General features: G+C 56.7%; 9 protein-coding genes across 9 annotated transcripts; 5 read left to right on the forward strand and 4 right to left on the reverse strand.

Moving 5' to 3' along the window:
* Positions 1-39: 39 nt before the first annotated feature.
* BKCO1_600058 (neutral amino acid permease) lies at positions 40-4485 on the reverse strand (the record flags this gene model as incomplete). Its single annotated transcript, XM_020277928.1, has 3 exons — positions 40-1626; positions 1758-4196; positions 4246-4485. 3 exons carry the CDS (start codon positions 4483-4485, stop codon positions 40-42), a joined length of 4266 nt encoding a protein of 1421 aa, XP_020133911.1.
* Positions 4486-5844: 1359 nt separating this feature from the next.
* BKCO1_600059 (ccch finger dna binding protein) lies at positions 5845-6947 on the reverse strand (the record flags this gene model as incomplete). The annotated part of the gene is made up of 2 exons (XM_020277929.1): positions 5845-6533; positions 6620-6947. The coding sequence occupies 2 exons, from the start codon at positions 6945-6947 to the stop codon at positions 5845-5847; spliced, it is 1017 nt and encodes a 338-aa protein (XP_020133910.1).
* Positions 6948-7096: 149 nt separating this feature from the next.
* BKCO1_600060 (Oligosaccaryltransferase) lies at positions 7097-7746 on the forward strand (the record flags this gene model as incomplete). Its single annotated transcript, XM_020277931.1, has 2 exons — positions 7097-7157; positions 7517-7746. 2 exons carry the CDS (start codon positions 7097-7099, stop codon positions 7744-7746), a joined length of 291 nt encoding a protein of 96 aa, XP_020133772.1.
* A 483-nt stretch (positions 7747-8229) lies between these two features.
* On the reverse strand, positions 8230-12338 carry BKCO1_600061 (zinc finger c2h2-type protein; the record flags this gene model as incomplete). Its single annotated transcript, XM_020277932.1, has 4 exons — positions 8230-8552; positions 8613-10283; positions 10335-10377; positions 10449-12338. 4 exons carry the CDS (start codon positions 12336-12338, stop codon positions 8230-8232), a joined length of 3927 nt encoding a protein of 1308 aa, XP_020133773.1.
* A 486-nt stretch (positions 12339-12824) lies between these two features.
* BKCO1_600062 (60s ribosomal protein l26) lies at positions 12825-13421 on the forward strand (the record flags this gene model as incomplete). Its single annotated transcript, XM_020277933.1, has 3 exons — positions 12825-12843; positions 12907-13019; positions 13143-13421. 3 exons carry the CDS (start codon positions 12825-12827, stop codon positions 13419-13421), a joined length of 411 nt encoding a protein of 136 aa, XP_020133771.1.
* Positions 13422-14837: 1416 nt separating this feature from the next.
* BKCO1_600063 (escrt-ii complex component) lies at positions 14838-15702 on the forward strand (the record flags this gene model as incomplete). The annotated part of the gene is made up of 3 exons (XM_020277934.1): positions 14838-15254; positions 15461-15536; positions 15590-15702. 3 exons carry the CDS (start codon positions 14838-14840, stop codon positions 15700-15702), a joined length of 606 nt encoding a protein of 201 aa, XP_020133745.1.
* A 1054-nt stretch (positions 15703-16756) lies between these two features.
* On the reverse strand, positions 16757-17936 carry BKCO1_600064 (vacuolar protein sorting-associated protein 26; the record flags this gene model as incomplete). Its single annotated transcript, XM_020277935.1, has 5 exons — positions 16757-16863; positions 16934-17050; positions 17107-17131; positions 17183-17655; positions 17720-17936. 5 exons carry the CDS (start codon positions 17934-17936, stop codon positions 16757-16759), a joined length of 939 nt encoding a protein of 312 aa, XP_020133769.1.
* Positions 17937-19288: 1352 nt separating this feature from the next.
* Positions 19289-20012, forward strand: BKCO1_600065 (shikimate kinase; the record flags this gene model as incomplete). Its single annotated transcript, XM_020277936.1, has 2 exons — positions 19289-19501; positions 19557-20012. 2 exons carry the CDS (start codon positions 19289-19291, stop codon positions 20010-20012), a joined length of 669 nt encoding a protein of 222 aa, XP_020133770.1.
* Positions 20013-20476: 464 nt separating this feature from the next.
* Positions 20477-22142, forward strand: BKCO1_600066 (dihydrolipoamide branched chain transacylase e2; the record flags this gene model as incomplete). Its single annotated transcript, XM_020277937.1, has 4 exons — positions 20477-20654; positions 20717-20820; positions 20874-20945; positions 21003-22142. 4 exons carry the CDS (start codon positions 20477-20479, stop codon positions 22140-22142), a joined length of 1494 nt encoding a protein of 497 aa, XP_020133767.1.
* Positions 22143-22453: the final 311 nt, after the last annotated feature.

The following is a 22453-nucleotide window of genomic DNA, read 5'->3' on the forward strand; positions in this document are numbered from 1 at the left end:
TGATGCAGGCAAACCACTTGTCTACCCAAGAGACTGCGCTCAAACCCCATATTTTGATCTGACATTCTCTTTCCAATCTCCAGTCTTTATCAACTCATTCTCCACCAAGACATAGTCCAGCTCGACAGGCTTGAACTTCGGTACCACTAAGAATTGGTGGCTCGGGTCGCAAACGCGATGCTCGATAGTGTCGTCCGGGTTCTTCAATCTGCGCACGCAGTCCGCACAGAATATAGTCCGAATGCAGTCTCGGCAAATGTGCATACCGCTCACGTCCGTCCACTGGTAGCCGCAATTGTCGCAGGAGGACTTCAAGCGCCCTCTGAGGTACTTGATCTCCGCAATGTCGTTCGCAATGTCCGGATTCATCCAATCCCTCTGCAGAGGACCAATAAGGGACTTTGCGGCGAGCGCGTTCTCGTCGTCGTCCATATGGCCGAGCGTATTGGAAAGCGAAGTGTATCCTTCCCAGTCGTTGTCCGGATCAGCATCACACAGGATATTCAGCGCTGGGCCCACATGCTTTGCTGCAAGCATCCTGGCATTCCTACCCAGCTTGTCCGCGAGAGCCTTGTCCTTTATACCCTGCTTGGCCAAGTGATAGGCGCGGGCAAGTAAGACTTCCTCGGAGCCAGTCCACTGGAAGTCTGTGCTCTTTCGTTGCACAAGAGCTTCCAGCTTGGATACGTAGATGCAGCCACCTGGAGTCTGGTGGAAGTGATTGTCCCTGGCTAGCTGGAGATATACGGATGCTAGCTTGAACGATGTGATGCGCTGAATGTATGAGTCCTGGGGGATATCTTTGTCGAAGATGTTCTTCTCCCAGATCTCAAATGCTTTCCTGGTATCCTTCCCGTCCCTATCTTTCTGATACCACAAGGCCAGCCCGTAGTAGTGGCGAAGGTAGAACAGGGCCTCGGATCCAGACGGACAAGCTTCCACTGCATGTTCGTAGGCATCCTTGATCAATTCAAGTCGTCCTTCTTTCCCTGCAGCCAAATTGACGTCGTGATGGAAGCTTGGAGATTTGGCAAGGTCCAGGAATAGCATCTTAAGTGATCCCCCGCTATTCCGTGCTGCATCCCCATGGTTCTCCAGTAGCCGGATGATCTCCGAAAACCTCGCCAGCCGTCTCATGCAGTGGACAGCTCTACCAATAGTCTCGGAGTGGGTTGGCCAGCTCTTGAGGAGCTCTTGATAGGCATCCAAGGCAAGTTGCACATCCCCCTCAGCTTCACGGGCCTCGGCGTAGAGGTAGATGATTTCTTTCCAGGGCATTCCGAGGCCATGTTGAAGATTCTTGTTGGCTTGGAATTTGTGCATCACGGGTCCAAGAGACTCAATCACGGCAAAATGGTTGCCGCTTACATGGTGTTCCCGCGCGATGCACCAATCCTTCGTCCAGCCGTTAGGATCGCGACTCCGAGCCTCTTCAATCGCTTTTCCATAGTATTCAAACCGCATGAGGGTGTCAAGGAGTCGCACAGCCGACACCAAATTACTCGTACGTGTATCGACCTTAGACTCGGCCCAGCTGACAGCCTGAGAGATGTCGTTCAGAGAGGGCCTGTTTTTCTCCACATCCTTGTGAACCGTCCCGTCAGCGCTTTCATGGCTCTCGGTTTTCTGCAACTTTAGCCGTTAGTGGTTCCTGGCGTATGTGTTGGACTACTCAGAGTAGTGGAGTGAAAGAACTCCCGACCAAAGAATCATGTCATCAACTCTCAAACTTATTAAGAGGCAGGGCATTCACTTACCTCTTGGACGTAACCCAAGACCCACCAGAAGGTTTGAGTAACATCCCAGTTCTGATCGAGCAGCCACTTTTCAGCAACAAAATTGGTAGCTTCGGCAAAGAGGTCTCGGAGGCGTTTGGTCCCGTATATGATTGTATTGACGAGCTCTCTCTCAGCCGGGTCAATCCAAGCAACGACTTCTGGATCTTTGAGCCACTGCAAGGCTATGCCCGCCAAGCTGCTCTTGTGTTGTTGTTGTGGATGATAGAGCCATCTGTGCCGGATCTTCTCGATCCTCTCTGGAGTCAACCAGCCTTCAATACACTTTCTGTCTCTGAACAATTTGACTAGAAGCTGGCCGATAGTTCGTCTTCTTGAAACATCCACGTAAGAGAGTTCATGCGAATGTATTTGTGAAAGGTGCCAGGAAAGACGTGTGATGGCAAGATCAACGAGGGGTTCAGCCTCGGCCTTGACATCATCTTCAGCGCAGAGTGCCTTCAAGCAGGTCAAAATGATTTTCGAGTGACCGTCCACGCGATTGAACACAATCGTCTTGCTGGGGTGGCGTTGTAGACCTTCGAAAAATTCCTTGAAGCCGAAGTCACCGTACAGCTTTTCATCACAGACAGTCAGAAGGAATTTTTGTACCATAGCAACCTGAAGGTGGTGCACTTGACAGTTACTGTCATGCGAAGGCTTGCCAAGGAACGGGGATATTGCCGCCGATATCATGTCTTGCTGAGCGCTGGCAGGCGTGTCCGGCTCCGTTTCCTTAGGGTTTTGAGCCTGTTGGCTACCATTCTCCTTCTTGAAGTACTTCATTGTGTGGTACGAGCGCACAGTGGTGCCATCAACCTCCAGTAATGGTGCGTATCTCTCGGTAATCAGGTCTTCGACTGACTTCAATAGGTTTTGCTTGTACTTGAGAAAGAGGACCGCTTTCAGCTGCTTCATGGTCGGCCAGTCATACTTTGGTAGCACGATCCAAGGGAGGATCTCATTCAGGCTGTCGATCTCATGTTCGACAAGAGTCTTTTCCATGCTGACCAACTGGCGTCTGATCGTCTCCTCCCGTGGCATCCGTAAGCGCTTGGGGTCCAGAATACGATCAATGTCTTGTTTCCCCCGGGCGTTACTGATTTCCTTGAGTGTGAGGTTCAGGTTCTGATAGTCACCGTCTGTGTTCTCCAGAAGAGCCCTCTCAATCAGCTGCTGATACTTCTCACTGTCGGACGTCCGATCCCAAGTGCGGCTGATCTCCTGTATCTTGCTCGAGACGAAAAGTTGGAGGTCTGATTTGTTGTGTTCGTTGACGGCCAACTCCGTCATTGGAATGCGGGTACCAAAATGTCTCCTGAGCCCCTTGAGGTCGACCTTTGAGCCTGTCAGGAGGAAGCGGATGGAAGATAGCCCATTCTCAAAGGACGAGACGTCATTGACGATCTGTGAAAACTCGTCATAGTCCTCACTGACATGTCCTATCCCGTCAATGACAATGAAGACCTGGCTCTTGACCTCGGGCTTCTCCAGATATTCCAAAATGGAATCTTTCCAGAGCACATGAGTCTTGGATGAGGGCAGATGCTCAACCTGTTCGCACTTGCGCGAAAAGAACTTTGCAAATGGTTTGTTGGTTCTGTTTGTGGACAGTTGCCACAAGATGGCGCGTAGGGCGTTTCTCATGGAGCTGCTTTCGCGCTCATCCTTCTTGAAGTAGTAAAAGGCAACAAGCCTTTTGAGGCCGGCGTCGTTTGGCCGCTGCTTCAGCAGATGGTTGATGACAGCGGCACACAGGTAGCTCCTCCCATAGCCATCGTCGGCTTTCAAAGCGAAAACGGCGGGGGCCGAGGCCCTTCCGCCATTCTTCCAGTCTCTGAAATCTTGTCGTTTGAAGAGCCACTCTCCAGTCGACTCGGCAGTGTCGTTCCAGATGGCGGTTTGTGTATCATGCCAGTTGTGTTTCGTTCCGTCGATGTCCAAAGAGGCCTTGATGGTGTCCAGGCACTGGTCCATGTCTTCCTGTTCCCTCTTGCGTTCCAGCCTTCGGAGAATGTCACGCATCTCCTCGAGTTCGATGAATCCGAGGGCCTGCAGCAACCTTACCTCGGCCTTTTCGAGCCTTTCTATCTCATCGAACTTATCAGACACGCCATCATCGATGCGGACTGCAGCTTTGGTTAAGCGCTTGAGCCTATGTTCCTTGGACTTCTTGGTGAAGTGGCTGCATATCCAGATGAAGCACTGCAATCGCTCGTGGATGACTCTCTTGAGCTTCATGACGCCAGGATCGGCGGTGTTCTGGAGCTGATGCGAGGTGCGGTAAATGTCGAAGCATTCCAGAAATGGAGCAATTGCATCAAAGAGATCGGTAATGACAGCCCTTTGCTTCTCGTATTCCCAGCAAGTCTCGACAAGGTATGAGACAGCGGTGAAGCAAAGACTGCTGGGCGGGAAAGCCTGGGCTGGAGTGTTAGCTGAGTGTCATGAGCGACGAAGGAAGGCTGACCGCCGAGGCGCCTGCGGCAGCCAAATCACCCAGGCTTGTGATGCGATCCAAAACCAGCCTGACGCTCTGCCGACGTGTTGCGCGCACACTTTGGCTGTCCTTGTCATTGCGCATTTTCTCCAGAACTTCCTCAACTGTCGGGTGTTTCCCTTGAAGGACGTTGCCGGTAGTTTGGTGGTAGCTTTGCGCCGCCTCACTCCACATGTCGTCGAGAGACCTGTCCTGCTGGCGCTCTTCCATGGCGTCCGGTGGAATAGCGGCTACAACGTGAGAGAGAAATTGGGAGACGGCGAAGAACAAGACGCTCGTTGCAGCGGGGAAGACAAGCCTTGTTGAAGAAACGGCAGCTGACCGTGCGGCTGAGCTGCGAGCGGAATGAGTTGGGGGCTGGTTGCATCTTACGCAGCCACGCGTGAATGGTGTGGGGGCCAGTAGTATCCTAAGGCAAACAAGTAGTGGATTGGAGGATGTGATGCCGTCAAAAGCGGGGGTGTGCGGCACAAAAGAAAAGAAAAGAGCGAGTGCTGAAACAGAAGGAACGATCGCTGCGCCGCATCCACGCCGCGTCCTCGTCTGGCATTGGGGGAGCTTTGCCAATACACGCGCTAGCCGCACGAAGGTTTCTCGAGTAGCTTGACTTCGCCTTGACTTCGCCTTGACTTCGCCTTGACAGCTGCTGACCAACGTCCCGGACATACAGCCTAACCGAACCGGGTAGTCTATGCTGTTTGGCCAATCACAGCGTCCCGTTTATACCATCCACTGTGGTGGTCTACTATTTCCGGGGCCGGTTTTCGGTGACAATGCATTGCAAGTCCTATTTGCATTCATTTGGGAAGCGTGTGCAGTTAGAGTATACGGGCCTTTTGAGATCGCACTGCGGATGATTGGTCAGTGTTGGGCTCAATCTGAACTTGCTCTTACCTCCTTCCTTTTACATTCAGAGCAACCGTCACGCCGCCTGCGCGGGCTGCTGAACATAGTGCTTTGCATGTTCTTGTCTATTACCAAGCGTTCATCAGATGAATCGACTGGCGGGGGAAAACAGAAATCCATGGTAGATGGATCCAGGAAGATGGCCATGTGATGTTCAGATGTCAAAGGGCGACGTTGACGGCGGCAAATCTGCGGAGTCTGAAGGTGTCAAGCACGTGAAGGTGGCAGAGGAATGGACTCACCAAAAGTGAACCGGGTGGTTAAGAGAGGCCTGCTTCTCGAGAAGTATATACCAGCGCTGAACATGTTACTAGATGCTATCAATTGTGCAGGACACCGGGCCGAGTCTCTCCTCGCCGGTCGACAGAAGACTTCTCTCTACATGCCTTCTTCGACATTCTGATGTCCATCATGACGCATTCTCGCTCCACACAGAACGATCATACTCATAGATTCCCCCAATCGACCTCGCCTGTTCGGCAAAAAGGTCCCCGCAGAAATGCTGACACTCATCATCTCAGAAAAGCAGAACCGAGACGCCGAAATAGACGAATACTAAATGAGTCCCGAGGCATCGTCGTCGCACGCCCTTTTTGTATCCACACCAATCCCAAAAGCACCCGCGCACACTCCAAGTTGACCGCCAAGACAAGAAAATTAAGGTTAAGCTGCGGCTGTGCCGTTGAGCCCGTTCATTCGTTCCTCCTCCGTGGCCTGGCGCGCCGCCTCGGTTTCTCTTCGCAGAGCCTCGAGGTTGAATGTGCCGTCGTCGTCGCCGTCCGACTCGTCCTCGCTGTCGTCCTCCCAGCCGCCCTTTTCGAAGAGTGCACGGCCGGTGGCGTCCTTGAGCTTCTTGGCCTCCTCCTCGGCCGCCTTCTTGTCCATGCGGTCCTTCTTCCACTTGGCAAACGACTCGACCGTCACCGGCGTGCCAGGGCCCGTGAGCTTGTGGCGCTCCGATTCCAGGAAGTCCTCGAGCGTGAGCGTGTTCATCGGGTTCTTGTCATTCAATGCCTTCTCGGCCGCCCGCTGCTCCTTGGTCTTGATGACGAATCCTGGCGGTAGCGCGTGCCTGTACATGCACTTGTCGCCGCCGTTGGGGCAGGTCCAGAACCACCCATACTTCTGGTTCTCGATGGCCTCGATGAAGAATTTGCACACCTTGTCCGTCGTCGTCCGTGGGTTGCCGTGCTTGGACTTGACCACGTCGCGCAGCTTCTCCTCGTCCCACTGGGACATGTCGTCGTTCTTCTTCTCATCCTCATCCTCTCCCTCGCGCGTATCTGCGTACAAGGACTTCTTCTCCGTCTTGCGCTCAATAGCCAGGTCGTGGGAGAACTTGCACTTCTTGCCTGCAGCCGCTCGACATTAGCAAAGGGAACCGTTCCGTCCGCAGGCCTCTGCCGGAACATGGCCGAATATGGTCCCGTAAACGCACCTTTGTCGCAGTGGCCCTTTTTGTAAAACTGGCACAGGATCGTCTTCGGGTCCACGCCGAACGGCACCTTCTGCACCTGGACGGGCTTGAACAACTCGGCCGCCTCCTTGCGAGCCTGCTCGGCCGCCTTCTTCTCGGCCTCGCGCTGCGCCTTCTCGGCATCCTTGCGCTTTTGCTCGGGCGTCTTGGACGACGATTGAGCCTGCTGGATCTGCTTGATTTGTCTTTGCGCGGCACCGCCCTTTTTGTTTTTCATGCCAAAGGTCTTGTCGACCGACGCGCTCTTGGCGGGCTTGTTCTGGCTCTTGTCCTGCTTCTTGGGCGGCATGATGGCGGTGTTGGGGGGGGATGTGCCTGGGTTAATCGGACGTCAAGGTTTGTGGATCGGATCGCCGCGATCGAGGGCGCGTGGGCGAACGACAGATGGCGCGTCGGGGGGGAGGGTATAGCCCAGAGAAGGTGGGTGTAGTCGAAAAGATGTGGGCGACGGGTGGGGTCGATGTCGGACGCGAGGCTGCGAGACGGGCTGCAAGGCAGAGTGCGCAAAGGCAAAGATTCAGACGATGACGGAGGCAAGCTGATTTGGTGGGGGCACTGGCGCCAGGCCTTTGCGGAATAGTTAACCCGATCGCCGAAGCAGAAGGCTGTCGAAAACGTCAAGGCGGCGGCGCGCAGCTGTGCGTGCTGGCTGCTGGAATTCGTGGCCGGCCGCGCTTACGACTGCCGGCGACAGGGTTGCGGTGCAGCTGGCCGGAGCTCGACAAGTGAACAGATACATCAATTGCTCTCCGCACATCCACCCGCTCCCGCCGCACCGCGCCGTCGCTCTTTATTTCCCTGTACGCATGCATGCCCCTCGCCCGCACTAGCTCCTGACAATTGACCGAAACTTTGTAGATCCAGAGCCCGCAGCACCCATCCGTGCCGAACACCCCCGGACGCGCAAGCAATCGGCCACCATGATCACCGACACCTCCCTCTACACGCTCGCCATCTTCCTTGGCTGCGCTGCCATGCTCATGATCGTCCTTTATCACTTCCTCGAGGTCAACGCCCATGAGGGCGAGGCTCTGTCCAACGCCCGCAAGGCCGACGCCGTTCCCGCCGCCGGCAAGGCGAGGAGCTGAGTTGCGCGAGAGTACCTTCGTGACGCGGACATGACATCACAAGAGACTTGATGCTGGAAGGGAAGAAATCTGTCTTATGTCCTGCGAATGCCGCAATGGCGATCGGCAGGCCAAAGTGCACAGTAAGGTTGGAGGAGAGCAGCGCTTGATCTAGCGTGGAGGACCTCGAAGACACAGTAGTTGAGGATACCAAGCGGAAACACTGATTGCATGGCGTTGGTGGACAATTGATCGAGACTTTGCAAGTCAGACTGACTCAAGAGCCTTTCGAATTAAAACTATGTATCTGGACCTCCACAAGCATGCAGTGTCCCCAGAGCCTACAGCTACGGTTCCTGGCTCTCCATACACGGCCCTCAAAGCAAAGAAGCAATGGTATCTCTCGCAATGATGCATCCAGGAGAATAGTCCTAGAAATGACTTTTAAGCCAGGTCGTCCGGTGCAATCCAGGCCTTCGCTTTCCATGGTGTCGTCGTATGATCTCAATCGCTATCGCTTACAACCTCCTCAAAGTCTTCGTCGTCAATGAAACCCATTCGTCTCTTCTCGTTGGCCAGGCGGGCTCCTCCACGATCAAGGCCCGGTCCAACCAGTTTCTTCTTCCTCTCAAGCTCTGTCTGTACTTCCAAGCCCTTCTTTCCATTAGGTTGAAGCTTTGGCCTGCCTGGGCCCCTGGGAACCGGCGGCGCTGGTGTTGCCATGGCCGCCTCTAATGCTTCCTTAGACGGTGCGGACACGAGTGGTGTGACTCGACGTCCTGTCCGGCTGTCAGACAGGTATGCATCGCTCGCGGAGTCATGGGACTCTGCATTTCATATCAGTGAGGTACAGTTTCGGAACAGTTGCAAAGAAAGAAGCAACTAACCCGAAAGTCCACCTGCATGACCATCCCCAAGCTCCCACGACTTCGGCCCTAAGTGAGCGAACTCAATATGGTCTCGCAAGTCTTCCCGAACGCGAAAACCGTTCGGTTTGCCAGTGCGCCTGTCGATGTGATGTTCGTTCTCTTCGCAGGATTTCCAATAACACGGCCATTTCTGTTGGCCATTCAGACCATGGTGAAATTTTTCAATGTGCTTCCTCAGCGTAAGCATGTTGTGCAGCTCTGCACTGCAGTTCTTCCATTCGCATTTGTAGACGCTGAAGGAAGCCGCTTTCCTGTTGGTCACCACACTAGGTGAGCGTGATTCGATCATGACCACGCCATTAGACGTTTGCGAAGTGCGCAGGCCGCTTGGGCGTGATGCCGAAACCGACTGGGGCGATAGACCGGTAGCTTTTGCCTGTGCTTCCTTTGAGTGGATGGACTTGCGCCATCCAACCGGCCTTCCTTTCTTCTTAGGAAGAGGTTGTCCATCAGGTCCATGTTCGACTTGGCGAAAGGCCGCATACCCGACTGAATTGCTTGCCATTGGAGACCGAGTTCTGTTGGGTGTACTGAAAGTTGCAGAGGAAGCGCGTTCGTGTTGCCGGTCGCGAACAGAAGGGGTGGCACGTGCGTCACGTGCGTCCACGGCTCCTGCCGCGCTGAGCTTTGATGGCCTGCCTCTGCGGCGTTTCGCCACTGGTTGAGGAGTAGACGATGGGACAGAGCGCGATGGGATAGCTGGCAGGCCAGCTGAGCTCGCGCGATCGGGTGACGGCGCTTTCGGTTCGGGATGAGCTGGGCGCGGCTGCGGCTGCGGCTGCGGCTGTGGCTGTGGCTGTGGCTGTTCTTGTATCACCACGTCTTCTTCCTCATCGTCTGCATCCTCGTCCTCTATCTCAATCACGCTAGGTGCAAGCGCTTCTGGAGGCGGATCGCCTGGATCGATCAGATCCCACCTAAGCGTGCTCAGGTCGGATAAGTTGTCGACTCTTTTGAAAGTTCCCTTGAGAACCTCAAGGTGCCCATTGAGAGGCCGCATTTCCGGGTGCTTCCCGGTTGCCAGCAGGACGTCCCGAGCGATGGTTTTGACTTCATACGCCGATCTGCGAAGAGCGTGTTTACGGTTCAAGATTTGGACCACATCCATGCTCTTGATCTTGTCGTCGAAGTGCACCACGGGTGGCAAGTTTCCGCTGTGAATGTTGATCGGCCTAGGTGCTTGCGGGTAGAAGATAGCGCCTGGCGCAGGGGCCCAGGTAGGCACAATATCGTTGTTGAAGCCTGCCTTCTTGGCGGGCGGCTCTTCCTCGTCGGACAGCTGCGTCAAATCGACCATCTCATGGAAGTTTCTCTTTCTTGCCGCATCGGCTTTTGTCGCTGGCTTTTGGCTTTCTTCTCGCTGTGAGGAGGCTTGCCTGCTTCCGGAGTTTTGCCTGTCATGCCGATTATGATGCATTGGCGCGACCGGCACCTGCGGCGGTGGTGTCGGAAACGCAGCAGGTACAGAGCTTGGCGTGCCAGCATTTGTCGGAACGAAGTACGGACTTCGATACTGAGGTTGGTCTGGGGGTGGGTACGGTGATTGGGCACTCTGCAAGTGGTCGCCAACAGTGCCCGGGCGGCCGGATGGAACATTCGGATAGTTGGCAGCATGGCCGATTTTGGGGCCTAAAAAACTTAGTACACAGTAGATAAAGTCGCGCTTTAATGGGGACCTACCATGCTGCTCTGAGCTCTTAACATTCTCTGTAGAGGATGGGGCCTGCCAATGATGCGCGTCAGAAGGGGATGATTTACATCAACTTTCATTGCTCAACGTATATTTCCACTTACTGCTTTGCCGTTAACCCGGCTGGCTGGAGGAGCCTGCGCTTGATTCTGCCCTGGCTTGTTTATGTCTGGCACGGCTTGAAGCAAAGCTCTTGCGAACGAGGCTCGTTCCAGTTTCATGCCCTGAGACTCAAGCCATTCACATAATTCTATGTATCTCGGGTTTCGATTAAGTAAGTCGAGGATTTCCTGGGGAGTAACCTGTTTGTCATGATTCTCTGGAATTGCATTGAGCCAAGCTGCTGCTGCGTTCGAGATCTGATCCTTTTTATCGTTTGGCCAAGCGGTTGTCCCCGTCGGTGGCATACGCCTATTGGGCTGTCGAGGATTTGCAGCTTCCTTTCTCGATTTCCCGACCGACTGTTGTTGCGTTTGATGTTGCTGTTGCTGTTGGGGTGTATGTCGTGCTTGAGAAAGCTCTTGGGGAGCCTGCTGGGCATGCATGGGAGCCTGCTGGGCATGCATGGGTGCCTGCTGGGCATGCATGGGTGCCATAGGCGCACTCGAGGGTTGCGCTTGCGCATTCGGTTGCGGCTGACTTGTTGACGTTTTCTTCTGAGCAGGTGGTTTACCAGGCTTCTGTGTCGATGGTGTCGGCGGTTGCACAGTTTGCTGAGCGGGTTGACTTGGTTGGGCATGATTCTGCCTTTCTTCTTCCCAAATTTTTGCCAACAGCGCTGGATCTTTGCTGTTCAGTTGCCTCATTTGTGCCATTAACGCTCTCATTTGTACCTCGACTTCAGTCGAGCCCGCTTGAGCGGGTGACGAAGAATCCGCGACAGCTAGAGCCTTTGTCATCTTGGTTTTTGTGTTCGCTTTCTTTCGTTGGTCGTGTTCTCTCTGAGATTGATGCACTGCCTCAGCCTCCCTTCTTCGTTCCTCTTCTCGCCTTTTCTGCTCTGCCTTTTCCTCTTCTTCCGCCTTCCTACGTTCTTCTAGTGCATGGGCTTCTTCCGCCTTGCGGGCTTCCTCGGCCTCCTCGGCCTCTCGAGCTTCCCTCTCAGCCTTTTCCCGCGCAACTCTTTGCCGCTCTGCCTGAGCGCGCTCTTCCAAAGCTTTCGCGGCGCGCGCGGCCTCGCGCTTCCTTTGTATCTCCGGCCACGGGTCGTAAACCTGTGTTGGATCGACCGTTTCGTAATCACGCGATCCGGAGTGTGTATGTTGCTGATTGTTCCACTGATACGCCGTAGAAGTTGCCGCTGGCTGTGTCTGTGTCACGGTTGGTGATGTGCGGGGAGGATTGTCGATTGACTGTACAGCAGATTGCTGTACCACCGTCGGCGTGCGGTAAGCGTTGGAATTCTGCGGTGAGGTTACAGCACGTTGGTGAATGCTGAAAGGCTGGGACCCGGAGGGCTGCAACGCCGTCTTTGGAAGGGGCAATCCCGAATTGTTCGACTGGTTCGACTGATGGGGAGATCGCTGTTCGCGCCTTCCTGCAAGAGAATTGACGCTCTTTGGACGTGGTTGTTGCTGCTGGCTGTAGGTTGAGTAAGAATTGTTGGAGTACGACACGTGCTGCGGCTGCGTCGAGGATATTGCTTGATTTACAGCGCTTGACTGGGCGGAGGCACGCTGGACAGTATCATGGAGACCAGACGCATATGCTACGTTTTGCAAATCTGCAGAGGCATTGTTCCTTGCTGCAGCAGATGTCCCGGAAGCAGAGCCATAGTTCGTCGACCCGTACTGATAGTCTGACAGATTGTACGTTCCAGAGGGTGCATACGCTTGCGTCGAATATGACGAGAATGGCTGCGACACGGGCTGGCTTTGCGAGGTGTACTGGGCGGCGGGGGTAGTTGATGTAGGCCTTTGGGAAGGATAGTGCGTGTAATGTTGCTGGTTTTGACGACCGGGGGCGCCGTAATAATTCTGATTCTGGTGGGACATCTCAGGCAGAAACAGAGCAGCAAAACTGTGCGCTCAGAGAGCTACCCCTGCACCAGGTGTGCTATACCGGCGATCACGAGTGAATGAGACCAGCGGCGAGATGGGCGGAGGCGCGGAACGTGGCGACCGGAACGTGTTAACGCGCATGGGGGGAACTGAACGGCAGGTTGAGATGGAGCGTTGAACGCAACGCGTCGCGCGAGGAGGAAAGGGCCGGCAATCCGGGTGCTGCGGGGACCAAGAAACGCAGACGCTCTTGGGGCGACGCGTGCAGTCGCTTGCGCTTCGCGTCCTCGTTGGAGGTCACGGATCTACGCCGGCGTCGCGTCGGAGGTGCCAAGACTTACCTAGCCCGTCGGCGCGCCGGCGAAACTAGCTTCCGTTCGTCAATCTCTCCCACAACGTTTTTGCCCGAGGACCTTGCTTGCAGGACGACGAGACGACGACGTTACCCCCAACTTCGACGACACCCACACAACCGCCGCGATGACCGTGATCAACCACTGTATGCCGCCCCGCGCCGATGCAAATCGTCGCGTAGACCGTCGCTGACCTGAGCGCCACACAGCCGTTGCCTCCTCGCGGAGAAAGTCGCGCAAGGCGCACTTCAGCGCGCCCTCCAGCGAGCGCCGCGTCATCATGAGCGCCCCTCTCTCCAAGGAGCTTCGCGAGAAGTACAACGTACGAATTTCCCCCGCCCGTTCTGTCTGGAATCCGAGCGATTGGCGAACATGAACACTCTGGACAACAGCCGCCAAGCAGCACGCAAAACATGGGCAGACGCTGACAGCTGTCTGCGAGCAGGTCCGCTCCATCCCCATCCGCAAGGACGACGAAGTCATGATCACCCGCGGTTCCAACAAGGGCCGTGAGGGCAAGGTCACCACCGTCTACCGCTTGAAGTACGTCATCCACGTCGAGCGCGTCTCCCGCGAGAAGTCCAACGGCCAGTCGACCCCGCTCGGCATTGCTCCCTCGAAGGTCGTCGTCACCAAGCTCAAGCTGGACAAGGACCGTGAGAGCATTCTTGAGAGGATAGGCAAGGGCCGTGAGGCCGCCAAGGCCAAGACCACCAAGGCGTAAAGTGGTAGTTTCGAGCTTAGGGAGGTTGATGGGTTGACGAAATTCTCATTGCTTGGTTGAGCCGGCTACAAGGGGCGCGGTCGGTTCTTCGGGTCAAGCGAACGGAATACACTATCAAATCGGCGTCTCAAAAATGATCAGTCCAAAAGTGCAAGGCCGCATGTGGGATGTTTTCAGGATTATGGACTTGACAGTAATCAAAGGACATCCATTTCGGCCAACAAGCGTCCGCATGAGACCGGTGAGATTCAGCGTGCTAACTTGACAGCCTTCCGATTTGCGCTTTACTACGGACCCGCGCTCGGCGCCTACACCTTTTCCCAACCGCTAGTATATCAACTCGGCAGACCTTCTCCATGGCTGTAATGAGCTAAATGGCTAGCGAAGAACGACTATCAAGAGCCTACTAAGGCTTGTCTCGCCTGCAGACTTTCCGGTGAGGCTTTCGTCAATGAAGTGGAAAGTTTGATGGTGAGATACATTATATTGCCGAACGCATTATTGCGTTTAGCGCAGGCAATCAGTCCACGTAGACACGTTAAATTGCAGCTCCTTTCATGCCGCTGAAACATGTGAGCGTCGTTTGCATTCATATAATGCTCCAAAAGAAATAACGAAGAATAAGAACAGAGCTCAAGAGCTAAGATTGCATCGATAGGGCATCGAATGCGAACCGCAAAGACGTATTGCAGGGCTTCCCCGATGACAAGGTCGCATAATTTCGTGACCGTTGATACAGGTTTCTTCGCATTGAGCATGCGCCCTATCGTCCCTTTTAGTAAAGTATGGTCTTCCCCCTAAACCTAGAGGAGGGTGCCACTTCTGCTGCCTAGATAATGTAGTGCAACTATAAAGGGCGGCCTATTGTTCCGTGTTTTGCTAGGAATATTTTAGTGCTATGGGGGTAGCCAAAGTATTTATCCAGATATGATGTTAACTGAAATCATAACGAGATTCATTGATAGACTTCGGCTGCCTAAGTCAGTAGGATACTAAATTTCCAATGATACAGGTTTTTGAAGTACAGCCTTTTCTTTTCCTGACCATTCCGCTCCTCTAGCTCCGGTCATAAAGGGCCAGTGAACTTTGTGGTTTAATGAGCACTGTACGACTCGCATCGGTGGTCAAAAGGTGCCCACGCACGGCAGCGAGCGCTCGGGCCACGAATGGTGCCTGAATCATGCACCGCCATGACGGAACTCCATCGCGGGGCATGCGCCGCACGAGCTACCTCTCTCAACCCTATGGCCTTGCGATAACTTTTTTTTTTTCCAGCGGCACAACCTACCAGCTCATCCCTCGTTCGACAACATCTCCACCCACCCCGACAGCTCCCAAATCACCAGTCATCAGCCTGCCCGCGGACCTCTCGTTCCGCGCGCATTCACCACCACCACCACCACCACCACCACCACCATGGCCACCGCGACAACCACCACAACAACGCCGTACAAGTTCCCCCCACACTACAGCTTCCCCCCCTTCTTCACGCTGCAGCCCGTCGCCGCGACGCGCGCCTCGCAGCTCGCCAGCTGGAGCGCGCACGTGCAGGCGCACTGCCGGCACCACCGGCGCTTCCAGCTGTCGCTCATCGACGCCCTCGACACGGACCTGTTCTGGAACCGGCGGCTGGGGAAGCGGCTCGCGCTGCGCGACGCCCGCGACGTCGTCGGCTACATGTGCGGCGCCGAGGGCGGCCACAGGGCGGAGTGGGTCGACGGTGGCGGCGGCGACAAGAAGAAGCAGGGCGAAGGTGTCGCGGGCGGCGAGGCTGCGCGGGCGTGGATATACTGGAGGAGGCCCGAGGAGTGGGCGAGTCTGATTGAGGGTTGGGTGAGTACTCTTCCCTTCTTCTTCTTCTTCCCTTCGGAAGGCACGCATCTCCCACCCCCCACTCTTTGGATTTGTCTGTTGGGAGCGGGGTTGGCGGTTGGTGGTTGGTGGAATAATGTTGAAGAGCGGGCACGGGATGAGTGTGGGTCGCGAGGAGAAGATGCAGATATGTGGGCTGGTGCGCTAATGAGGATTGGACTGTGCAGGTTGATGCGACGGGGCAAAAGAATACGGTACTTACGCTATACGAGCTTACAGAGAGCGATGCGACGGCATCTCAAGGTAGCTCATCCTTGCTCCCGTCGGCGTTTGTGATGAGATGCTGATTGGGGTAGAGTTCCATGGCATGGACGCAGAACTCCTGCAAAAGTCCCTCCAAGTCCTCGTCAAGCGCGGAAGAGCTCAAGTCTTTGGAAGTGAGGATTCTTTGGGCGTAAAATTCTTCTAGAGGTCGAGCGGAGGCTCTTGAAGCGAGACTACCAAGAGAGCGGCAACGGCATCACTCCATACTGTGAGAGTAAGCCCCATCATTCCAGCCCATAATTACGGCTCGATGAGGTGGTCGCACTCCTTGTCGATGCCTGCAGGTATTTGGTCCCTCGTCCGGACACGCTGCTTGTACGAGCAGGATGAGAGCATCCAGGCGGAGATTCAAGATAAGCATGTTCTTGAAAGGCTGACCTGAGCAGCCCCAGCTCTGGGTGACTATGAGCCAAAGATGAGGTCTTCTCGTTGGCTCAGAGACGACGTCATAGACATGGCACTGGCACCGGATCAGCGTCGGTGGAGTGCAGTGACCTTTCCCGCCACCACTCATGGCTTTCTCAATGATGGTTGCCATACTGAGGAAGCGAGTTTCAGCGAGGAATATTTCAAGAGAAGGCAAGGTCGAGCCAACGCAATGGACTGGGCCGCTCACACCAACAGGGAATAAGAATGAAGAGCAAAGACGATCGGTCAGAATGAAACAGCACTTTTCCCACCTTCTTATAGCTGTCTCTATCACAGTAAATTGGCGTTTTCATTGCGTGGCTTTGTCGTGAATACTGAGTGTTCGTTACGAGGCATATGCAGCCTACTATCTTCACGTACTTCACGGGCAAGGTGCACCTGCTGGAGTCTGTTGCGATAGTACACATACTTCGGGCGTGAGTCAGGCATGTGGATCATGACATTTGAGGTTTGTTATGGAGGTAGTAATTACAAGATGCTCGTGCTCTCGGTATCGCTCAATGGGGGTCGTGAATGTGTGTGGGTGGAGACGGGAAAAGAAGGGCGGATAATTATCCGCCAACGTGGGCGACATGTATCTCCGGACAAGCCACATGAGAGTTAGCTGCAGGAGCTGGCGGCATCTTACCACTCGATTCGTGCGTGATCTTGCATTCTGCATTGTGATCTCGGGCCTAGTATCTTGGGTTGACCATAGACCCGGGTCAGTGAGGTGCAGGGAATTCGCGGGGTTCGCAATCCATGATTCGTCCGGTCCTTGCGACCGATTTTCATGGGGGAGTGATGAACGACTGTTCCTTGGGCGCCGATTGCGCAAGGCCATCCGGTGCCTGTCGGTAAAGGACGATCTCCGACTGCTTGAAGTAACGGCGTGCGTCTGTATAATGCCTGTTAGCGCCAGATTTGACGAATGGCATAGCAGGTGTCGACCAAAGGAGATGCGTTACCTTCGTCAATCAGGACCAGGCTGAGGTAGTAGCGAGTCGAGTACTTCTTGTTGACTTCGCGGAATGTCGGTGTGAGATCGAAGCCTCCAAGGAAGAGTCTGATTGGAATCGTCTCGCCTAGCCATTGTTAGAGGGTATTGCTCTCTCCGGGTGGGCACGTGTAGACTGCTTACCTCTCGAGGGTGAACCATCCATGATCTGAAGGTGCGTTAGTTAAAGTCGCGCAAAATGGGTATACATGGGCCATACCTCGAATCGAACCAGCGTCTCGCTCTCATTGTACTGATTAGGCGCAGCGCCTGTGGTTTCCCTCCTGATAATGGACAGCTCCATGTGTTTGATCTTTAATCGAACCAGCAGGAAGTAGATGCGCCCGACGATGACGTCCTTCAAATGGTACTTTGATTTGGAGTATTCGAATTCGATGTGCAGGCAGTCCTCGATACCAACGTCCATCTTGATGGAGCTGTTGGTCTCCGGGGGTATCCTGTACGAGTAGACCCAGATGTCTTTCTCGCGCACAACATCGGCCATCCTCCGCGACACGGTGACGCGGACGAAGTAGCGCAGCTTCACATTGATGCCATTGTACGACTCGTATTGCTTCTCGACGTTCTTGAAGTTGAAGTCGAAGGTCTGGGGGTGCTGCAGGTCGCCGGGGGCGGCAAGCTCCTGGCCCAATGACAGGAATTCGTAGTGGTTGCCGCGGTCAAAGAACATCTCTGGGTAATGCGCACACGGTCAGCCCCGCGTCGACAGCCCCTCGCGCGCTCCAGGCAGACAGACCTATGGTTCCGATGAATTGCACCTTGATGCCGGTGTGCTCCAGGCGCTTGCCGTCCTTGGGGCGGATGGTGACCTGGCCCTTGACGGACTCGCCGTCCATGTACAGCGGCACCTTCTCCCTGCGGCTCTTGTCGAGCTTGGTGTCGACCATGGCGCGATCATCGCTGTCCTCCAGGACGATGTCGATGTCGACCGGGGTCGAGAAGAAGATCGACATGGCGGATCGCGGGGCCCCGGATCGGTGTTCGGCGGGCGGTCGACGGAGGCACAGACGGGCGTGGTCGCGATGGCGGGGCTTGGCGGGTGTTGCGGTCGCTGGTGATGTCGCAGCTCCCCAGGCCAAGCGACAGGGCGGCTACGCAGCTGTCAGGCCCGGCTGATGTTCGGGGCAGCGCCGCGCTAGCGCTCAGGAGGGCAATCCAGCAGCAAGTTCTGGAAGAAGCTTGGCCTCAGCCTTACGGGCTCACGGGCTCACGGGCTGTTACGTACGCACGCGTGGCAGCCACGGCCCATGACCGACGACCCACGACCCACGACCCGCGGCGAGACATGTCGGCAGCCCGCAGCCCGCAGGCGATCGCAGGCGTCGGGCGCATCGCGCTGAAATCACCTTTGGTTCGGCGCCGGGCAGGAGCCGGGCAGCAGCGCGGCCATGGGCGGATGCAGCCGCCTGGCGCGACCGTCGTGCGTGCCTGGAGCGCGCTAGACTGGCACCGTGGCACCTGGCATTTTAATCACGAAAGGTGCAGGCCGCCCCGGGCTGCCTGGGCGCAGCCGCGAGCGCATCCCGTCCCGCACTCCCGAGGACGCTGGAAATAGGTTGCCGACACGCCACTCGCGCATTATTCGCGACCCCCACGCGCCCGAGGCCCAGGAGCCGGACGGCGGATCGTTGGGCAGCGGAGCGTCACTGCCCGGCACGCCGCAGGGCGGCCCCGTGATGGCAGCGGGCCTGCGTCTGGCAATGTGGCCCGCTGGGCCCCGCGGCCGGGAGCTGGACGCACAGTGAGCTGGCGTGGAATTGGATATTGGATATTGGATATTGGACGCCATGCGTGCATGCGACTCTGACAGACCTCACTGCAGCGGACTGCGGGGGCGGGCCACGGTGAGACCTTTGATCCGCCTTTCTCCCACGCTAGCCGCCGGCTGGCCTGCATTCAAACGCCGACCGGTCCAGCGCGGGCTTCCCATTCGCTGTCGTCTCCGGCCGGCCACCAGCGCGTGCGAAATGCGAGCCGGAACCGTGAGATCTTTTCCGAAGGCCGGGGGTGATGTCAATCGCCCTGGCTGAGGCTGGTGTTCTCTCAGGCCGCGGGCTGCCCTGTCTGCCTGCCCGGCCGTCGCAGATGCTTCTCATAATAACCCCAAGCCGCCCACTCTAGCCCGTGGACTGCATTTCGACCCGCTTCCCCGTCATAGCCGTCCGGTTCCAAGCTGCGCGCCTGCTGCCCGCTTGCTGCCAACATATAATAAGCCGCCCCGGGCCTTCCTCTCGCACGCATCGCACGCAACAACCCGCGCCTGCCTCCTTTCCCCTGGACAGCACAGTGCCATTTCTTCTCCACCATGTTGACCTACGACCAAACTGCCCCGTCGCTGTACGGCGCACAGCCGACTAGCACCAACCTGGTGCCCGTCATGCCCGCCACCAACGGCCTGCGCGCACAGCCGCACCACCGCCACATCTGGATCATCACCGGCCCGGCCGGCTGCGGAAAGAGCACGGTCGGCAAGCACATCGCAGACTCGCTGGAGCTGCCCTACATCGAGGGCGACGAGGTTTGTCTCCCCGATTGCGCCGCCAGCCGTGCACCAGGCTGACCCACTGTCGCAGTACCACCCCAAGGCCAACATCGAGAAGATGGGCAACGGCATTCCCCTGACGGATGCAGACCGCTGGGACTGGCTGATCCTGCTCCGCGAGCAGTCTGTGCGCGAGCTGGAAACCGGCGCGTCGGGCGTCGTGGTGACTTGCAGTGCGCTGAAGAAGAAGTACCGCGATGTCATCCGCGTCGCCTCGTACAACAACGTCAAGGTCGTCGTCCACTTTGTCTACCTCCAGGCCACCGAGGAAATGCTGATGGCCCGCGTGCGCGCCCGCCCCGGCCACTACATGAAGGACAACATGGTGCGCAGCCAGTTCGAGAGCCTGGAGGAGCCGGACCACGACGAGCTGTCCAAGGATGTCCTCGCTGTCGACGTCAGCGGGACCATGCCGCAGGTCCAGGCGCTCGCCCTCGGGCTCGTGCAGGAGGTGCTGAAGCAGGACTCGCTGCCGACGGCGGCATGACGAACTCGGCCTTGTTTTTTTTTTCTTTCTCTGTCTGATACCTTTAATGGCTTCTGAGCGTTCGGCATGGCAGGCGCATTTTCGTTTTATTTTCAAGGGCATCCGGGGATACCAAAACGGACGGGAAGAGAGGCGTTAGAGCTGCAGGTACACGTCTGTGCAGGCAGCAAAGATAGCAATCGAAGTCGATTTGCCGTGCGAGATTTCCACGCCAGAGTGCCTCTTTCGGCCGTACCTGCATCAAGCGCGACCCAGGCTGCGAAGAGCTCGAGCGTCTTCCCCTATGTGGCTATGGACAGTTCGGGGCAAGGCTTCTCCGCTTCCCCGCATGTCAGCGGGTGGTACGTGGGACGCTTAACGTCGGCTTTGGCCTGCATCCCCACGACCCCCATAAAGATGTTTGCCTGCCGCCGCCGCTTTGTACCTTTCTTGTCTCCCACTCCCTGCTGCCGCCCGCCCGGAAAATGAGACGTTTCGCTGCGAGAGATGTGCGCTGCCTCGCCGCTTCCGCCATTGAAGCTTCCTACCCGCTGCGCCGCTTCAAGAACGCCCGCATCCCGCGCCAGCACCCCTCCCGGCTCTTCCACGCTTCCGCCGCGGCCCTGGCCGTGAAACCCTACCTCCTAGCAGATATTGGCGAAGGTGCTTTCAGCGTTCCCCCCTCTCTCTCTGCCTGGAACAAGCTCTTGGCTAACCTTCTGCAGGCATCACCGAATGCCAGGTCATTCAATGGTTCGTCCAGCCGGGAGCCCGCGTCGAGCAGTTTGACAAGATATGCGAGGTGCAGTCGGACAAAGCAACCGTCGAGGTAACTACGGACCGCCCAAACAAGACAGCCAGACAACCAACAATCCTCTGCAGATCACGTCGCGGTTCGACGGCGTCATCAAAAAGCTGCACTACGAGGCGGATGAGGTAGCCAAGGTTGGAAAAGTCAGCGCAACCGCCGGAGCATCCTCATGGGGAGCTCGATGCTGACGTGACGTACAGCCGTTGGTCGACATAGACATCCAGAGCGAGATTTCCGAGGAAGACCAGGCCATCATCGAGTCGCCGGCAGAGGAGGCGCCGCAGACCTCCGGCGCGGTGCGAGAAAGACAGCCCGCACAGTCTGCTGAGGCGAGCAGCTCAGATACATCTGCCGTCGAAGCCAGTACGCAGTCTTCCTCGTCTGTCGAGAGGCCACCGCCCGGTAGACATGCGAATCTGGCTACCCCGGCTGTGCGACACCTGCTCAGGCAACACAACCTCAACATCGAGGACATACGGGGCACAGGAAAGGAGGGCCGAGTACTGAAGGACGACATCCAGCGCCACGTCTCCGCCTCCAAAGAACAGGCAACATCCGCCGCCACCACCACCACCACCACCACCAGCGGTCCCGCATCCCCCCCGCCCTCGTCCGCCCCCATCGCCGGAGACCGCGACGTCCCCCTCACGCCCATCCAACGGCAAATGTACAAAACCATGACGCGCTCGCTCAACATCCCGCACTTCCTCTACACCGACACGGTCGACTTCGCCTCCCTCAACCGCATCCGCCACAAGCTCTTCTCCCAATCCCCCTCCTCCCCCAAGCTCTCCGCCCTCCCCTTCATCATCAAAGCCGTCTCCCTGGCCCTGACCTCCCACCCCGTCCTCAACGCCTACCTCGACGACGCCACCGACCCGTCCAAGCCGCGCCTCATCCACAAAGCCCAGCACGACATCGGCATCGCCGTCGACTCCCCCGGCGGACTCGTCGTGCCCGTGGTGCGGCACGTGCAGGCGCACAGCATCGCCTCGCTCGCCGCCGAGATCGCGCGGCTCGCGGCGCTGGCGCGCGACAACCGGCTCTCGCTCAACGAATTGTCTGGCGCGACTTTCACCGTCAGCAACATCGGCAGCGTCGGCGGCGGCGCCGTCGCCCCCGTCATCGTGCCGCCGCAGGTGGGCATCCTGGGCGTGGGGCGCGCGCGCCCGGTCCCGGCGTTTGCGGCGGACGGCGTGTCGGTCGTGAGGAGGGACGAGTGCGTCTTCAGCTGGAGTGCGGATCATCGGGTGGTGGATGGGGCGACGGCGGCGAGGTGTGCGGAGGAGGTGAGGCGGTTGTTGGAGGATGTGGAGGGCATGGTTGTGAGGTTGAAGTGAGTGAGGGGGGGTGTCGTCGTTGCGTTGTTGTTTAATGCGTATATATGCATGTAGCGCTTGTGTTAAGGGGCCCGCGGGTTGAACCGTTGAAGAGATAGATAAATAATCACTATACGTTTTGCATGAATGGGAGAGAGTTGATTGTACGATGGAAAGGTTGTACTCGGACCGGCAGTCGAGGACGCATATAGTTACTCGCTGGCGGCGTGCTTCGTATGTATACATGTCGACAGACTACATTCCGCGGACGGCCACGGCAGGGGGGTTGTCATCGAAGACGACCGCCCGACCGCCGCGAAATATCCTGCAGC

Source organism: Diplodia corticola (assembly GCF_001883845.1).
Source record: "Diplodia corticola strain CBS 112549 chromosome Unknown scaffold6, whole genome shotgun sequence".
In the NCBI taxonomy this organism is placed as follows: domain Eukaryota; kingdom Fungi; phylum Ascomycota; class Dothideomycetes; order Botryosphaeriales; family Botryosphaeriaceae; genus Diplodia; species Diplodia corticola.